Here is a 5467-nt window from a genome sequence, read left to right as displayed (position 1 = left end):
TGCCTGGGCACTACGAGTATTATCTATGAGCTATTTACGCTTAGCATTTTTCGCCTCCTGTCTGCTGTTTCGTTGGTTGTGTGCCTTCCTTTTGTCCAGCTTTGCTCTCGTTATGGCCAAACGGAGCTCGTGGGCTTGGCACACGCTCGAAACTGAATCGAAACTGCAGTGCTCGGGCCATAGGAATTTTCATTGCGTCGACAGGTTTGGTCGTCTTCTCTCTGGCTGCCTCTCGCCCCGTCTCTTGTCTCTTGTCTCTTGACTCTCGTCTCTCGGTGTTGTGCCCCCCGCTCCACGATAGAGAGCTGCAATTTGCACTGCAAAATGCTGGCTACTGTGTTCCGTTCCCCCAAAAACGTACGTATACTCGCAACCAAGCCAGCCAGGCGTAGGAGTTGCTGATGGTTCAATGAACCACCGGGCACAGGACTAACTAAGGAGACCAGGGACGAACATTCGTTCGGCATCCGTCACAAAAGTTTCTATTGAAATGACCTTGCCAGGCGAGTGTGCGTAAGTGTGCGTGCACTGGCAGGCTCTGAGAGATTTCTTACCCTCACAAACGTCACAATTTATTTTGGAATTTATGGCCAGAGTTGGGCCCTAAGTTTAGTTTAGTGTGCCATTGTTCTGGCCGTCGGTTCTCCTCACATCTCTCATGACAATAAACACAGCCGCAGCCGCGGCCAAGACAACGCGTTGCAACGGCGGCACTTTTGTCCGCATGTGAGTGCCAGTGTGTGTGTGTGTATATGTGTATATTTGCGAGAGTGCGTATGTGCTTTCAGCCAAGATCGCCGCCAAATGGTAAACCAGTCGAGTCCTGTCCTGCCAATGCCCCAACGATCCGCGAGCCACTTGACCAGGCGAACCAGCCAACTGGTTAGGACTTGCTGCAAAGCATGCGCCAAGGAATTTTGCCAACGATTTTCGGAATGTCTACAATGCACCAAGTGTGCATGGAAAAACATCCACAAAAAACGTACTCGCACAAGAATGAAACCAACAAACTCGGTAGACCAGACTGGTCCAGACAAAGGGGGGTGATGGCCAAATTTTGACACAAACTTGATCTGCTCGCGTTGCAGAGTTTTACTTTTTACTGCAGATCAATCATTGCCAATCATTGAGTTGCACATTTGATCAGAAACCAATAGATCTTTTTATACCCCAATAATAGATTCCTGCTTATAAGTTGCTGACAAAAATTACAGATAATTATAATCCCAACTATCCCAGCAATACACCCAGCGCTCGGAAAAACAACAGGAGATTTCCTTGACTAACTGTTTATTTTACTGTGGGCTATTTGAACGGTACTTGAGTCGATAATTTGATCTTACCAATGACTGGGGATGAACCTTTTATGATGCTATCTAAACGAATGGGACATGGAACAGGGGGAAGGACGTGACTACGACTGTGACGTTTGTTGTGACAGGCTGGTTCGTCCCTTGCTGGGTTCTTTATTGTTTGGTGTCGCTGCATGGGGCATAAATCAACAGGAGTCGACACACTAAGCCGAGCCACAACTTCAGGTAGCAACTCTCAACATCCAAGAGGCGACATCAAATTCCAAACGGAGAGATGAGTTGCGTCTCCCTCTAAACTCAATTAGTCCAGAGTCTTTCGTTCTTTGTGTGTGACCGTTCTGCATTTCTTGCATGCCACACTGGCATTTGATTGATAATTTCGTTACGCCCCGAACATGGTCCACAGAAAAAAAAAAAAACAGAATACAACAGAATATAAAAAAACAGAAAAAAGGAAAATGAAAAATATTCATTTTGATAAGTGTGGTTTGCCGTTGCCAGAGATTTATGACGTGTGCATGCTCCCTCCTCGATTGTTATAAGACATGACCCTATGAGACATGACTATTTGTCGTTGATTCGGTGAGACAGCAATCCCCAGCCGCTGCTCCAGCCTCAGCCCCATAACCAAGGCCCCATGACTAAATGCCTGCATCTGATCGGGAAGAGATTAGGCTCGGCAATAAGACCGATTTCCGTGCCACACATTTCAGAACGTGTTTAACGTTTTTGGGATGGCATGAAACGGGAATATTAACGTCTAGGAATTCCATACACTCCCTTCATTACATTCTAAAAGTATGTACGAGTATGTCAGTAAGTAAGTACCTTAATCATTATAAGAAACTCAATTGAATATGTGAGACTTGGTAGCTTAGTTAAGATTTAAATATATTTGTATGTATTTGTTATTGAAAAAATGTTTGATATTAAAATTCGTTATCGAACTACATATGTGTAATCATAAGAGGGCAATTGGCATACGCGTGTATCATTTATTGGCTACTACATTGGAAATATATGCACTCATAATTATTATACTGCATAGAGGCAAAATCTTGGCAATTTGTTTCGATTTAGATTTGATTGATTTGTTAAATTGAATTTAAAATTCTTCTTCGAGTAATAGGTAATGAATAATTCAACCCTTTGGTCGGCTAACTACGAGCTACTTATAACTTGGGCAAGATCGAATACTAATGTAAATTTGTAGATAATTCCTATTTATTTTTGATTAAGTTTAAACTTTGTCTTCGTGTTGTACGAGTATACTCGTAGTTGTGTATGTGTATATCGGATATTGGGTAAATCTTGGGTATCACTGAACGAATGGATCAAGCAGCGCCTTCAGCTCGAATGGTTCGATGTGTATGTATGTGTGACATGTGACATCGGCAATGTGTGGATTGACTCGAGATTTACCCTCGTCTCGTCCCGTTTAGACTTCAAGTTTCAGTTTGCCGTATTTCTGAAACTTGCTGAAAAACTCGTCTCATTTCTTCACACCGATGTACGAACTGCTTTTGCCGGTCTTGCGCAGCTGTTCCAACAGTTCATCGGACGATAGATTCGACGTGACAGTAACCGTTCTCTCCTCCAAGTTAATGTTGACTTTTTCGACCTTATCTATAAGAATTGCGAACAAGACTTTAGTTAGTTGCCACAATAGAACCCACAGCAGAATTTACTGTCACTGTCTGATAAGGGGACATGCCATTAATTAGCCTAATACCCAAAATTAGGCCATTTCATTTCTGCCTTTTTTATACCTACCGCCCAATTTGCCCAGAACGCGCTCCACTGCACTGGCACACCCGCCGCAGGTCATTTCCACCTTGAATTCGTGCACCTGATAGAATAAGTACGGGGGGGTGGTGGTGGTGAAAATTGCAATACACACTGCGAAAATATCTGATGGATACGTACGGTCATTCTGCTACTACTGCTGCTGCTGTGACGACTGTCTTCCGTCGTCCTGTTGTAGACTTGCGGTAAATTAAACAGCTTGGCGGATGGAATCGATCGCTTATTGACGTGGCAAACACCTATTTCTGCCCTTTATGTTAAGAAAAAATATCTGAATCTATCTTTTCTGAACCTACTAGGTGTATATTAGGGATGTTAAATATATATTGACAAATTATATCGATATATATTTTTTATTGATATAATATAATAGTATAGATATTTATATGGGATATATTATAATAAATCATCCACGGAACTAGTATTCTATTCAACTATATTTTTCTGTTGTGTCACGCCGTTAGATTAGATATACCGACTTTTGATTATAATTATCGATGCACAAAAAAATATCGGTATTTTTGTGCGATAAGCGGAACTTATCGGCGTTTTATAGCGTTTTATATTTTAAAATAGCTATGGTTCAAAAACATTTTCCTGCAGGCTGGCAGAAATATTCTTCAAAATACCATGCAATACCCCAATATTTCTTCTACCGATATTCTATGGTCAAGTGGGCGGTTATTTTGAATACCCGAACGTCAAACGATTATGTGGATGAAATAGATTGTTCTTCAAACAATTTAAGGGTTAAATTTAGAGTTGGATAATACCTAGTTTATTTATTAATCTACAAACATTTTTAGCTGTATGTGAGCAGAGTCTTTGGTGCTGTTCAGAAAAGATATGCATATATGTACATATCTATGCATCTATTCAATATCAGTTTTACACAAAAAATATATGAGAAAACTTAAATTAAATAAGTTTTATGATTTTATCCTTTATTATTGAGTGCAAATTTAAGATTTTGTTTTGTTATCAAGAAAAAACGTAGCGTCATAACTAAATTCGTTTGGGGCAGGCACCGAATCTGTAGACCACCTGATGGTCATACAACTGTCCAGGATTAAGGACGATCGATGGGAAGTCATCGTGATTCATGGCATCGGGATACTTTTGGGTCTCCAGGCAGAAGGAGCCATGCCGCACATAGTGGGCCCCGGCCTTGCCAATGTTCGGAACCCCGCCGCGTTCCTCGTCAGGAAGGTTGTTGGCGGTATAGAACTGTACCCCTGGCTGGTTGGTGTGCACTTCCATAAAGCGACCGCTGCAGGGATGGACAACGCGGGCCACCAGCTGGACACGATTGGGCGGCACGTCGACGCAATAGTTATTATCAAAGCCGTGGATCGGACAGTTGGCCAGCTGTCCAATGCGCTTGCCGAGGTTGACAAGGCTGGAGAAGTCGTACGGAGTGTTGCGGATGCGCATCAGCTTCCCAGTGGGAATCTGCTCGAGGTCCGTGTCCACAATCTTCTGGGCCTTGATCATCAGCATGTGCTGCAAGAGGGTATCCCTGCCGCTCCCATGGCCGGCTAGGTTGAAGTACGCATGGTTGGTGATATTAACGCATGTGGTAGCCTTGGCCCTCGCCTCGATCCTCATGCCAAAGCAGCCCGTGTCGTTCAGCGAAAAGTTGATGTTGACGGTAACCTCTCCGGGGTACCCTTCGTGGCCGTCCGGCGAGACGTGCTGGAAGGTAACGCCATCTTTGTGTATTCCCACCACATCCCAGATAACGCTGTCGAAGCCCACAAAGCCGCCGTGGAGCTGATACTTGTCCCTGAAGTTGCGGCTCACACTCACTTCCTTGCCGCACAGCTTGAAGCGGCCCCGGGCGACTCGATTCGCCACCCTTCCAATGGTGGCCCCAAAGTATGCCGGCTGGTTGCGGTAGTAGCCAGCAACGTCATCGTAGCCCAGGCAAACATCCTCAAGCTTTCCGTCAACGTCCGGCACATTGATCCTCTGGATGATGGCCCCCAGGGTGATAATGGACACGCACATACCCCGGTCTGTGCTCAGCGTGAAGCGACGCACCTGATCCGTCTTTTGAGTCATGGGATTGACAGCGATGCCGAACATATCCTCGATCACGCGCACCATCCTGCCAGCTACGTAGATTTACCAAAACTCCAAATTTTTACTAAACCAAAAATGCGGGGAAACCAAAATTTGGATACGACTCTGGTGAGAAACTGAGAATTTGGAAAGCAATGCAAAGGCTGAAAAATGCCAGAAAGGTCATGACTAACTTAGTGATATTGGTTGTTAGAGACTTTTTGTTAGGCTCACACCCAAACACAAACCCATCAACCATCAATATTTCTGAGACTAGAGACTGA

General features: G+C 44.0%; 2 protein-coding genes across 2 annotated transcripts; both read right to left on the bottom strand.

Annotated features, from left to right (window-relative positions):
• Nucleotides 1-2288: 2288 nt before the first annotated feature.
• LOC108153566 (copper transport protein ATOX1) lies at nucleotides 2289-3436 on the bottom strand. Its single transcript, XM_017283642.2, has 3 exons — nucleotides 3240-3436; nucleotides 3087-3162; nucleotides 2289-2939 (listed from the first exon to the last, which is right to left on the bottom strand). The coding sequence occupies exons 1-3, from the start codon at nucleotides 3243-3245 to the stop codon at nucleotides 2806-2808; spliced, it is 216 nt and encodes a 71-aa protein (XP_017139131.1). The 5' UTR covers nucleotides 3246-3436; the 3' UTR covers nucleotides 2289-2805.
• Nucleotides 3437-4042: 606 nt separating this feature from the next.
• Nucleotides 4043-5399, bottom strand: LOC108153753 (aldose 1-epimerase). Its single transcript, XM_017283885.2, has one exon. It carries the CDS (start codon nucleotides 5226-5228, stop codon nucleotides 4125-4127), a length of 1104 nt encoding a protein of 367 aa, XP_017139374.1. The 5' UTR covers nucleotides 5229-5399; the 3' UTR covers nucleotides 4043-4124.
• Between the last annotated feature and the right edge of the window lie 68 nt (nucleotides 5400-5467).

This window comes from Drosophila miranda, chromosome XR, assembly GCF_003369915.1.
Source record: "Drosophila miranda strain MSH22 chromosome XR, D.miranda_PacBio2.1, whole genome shotgun sequence".
Lineage (NCBI taxonomy): Eukaryota > Metazoa > Arthropoda > Insecta > Diptera > Drosophilidae > Drosophila > Drosophila miranda.
This window is presented reverse-complemented; position numbering and strand designations above follow the sequence as displayed.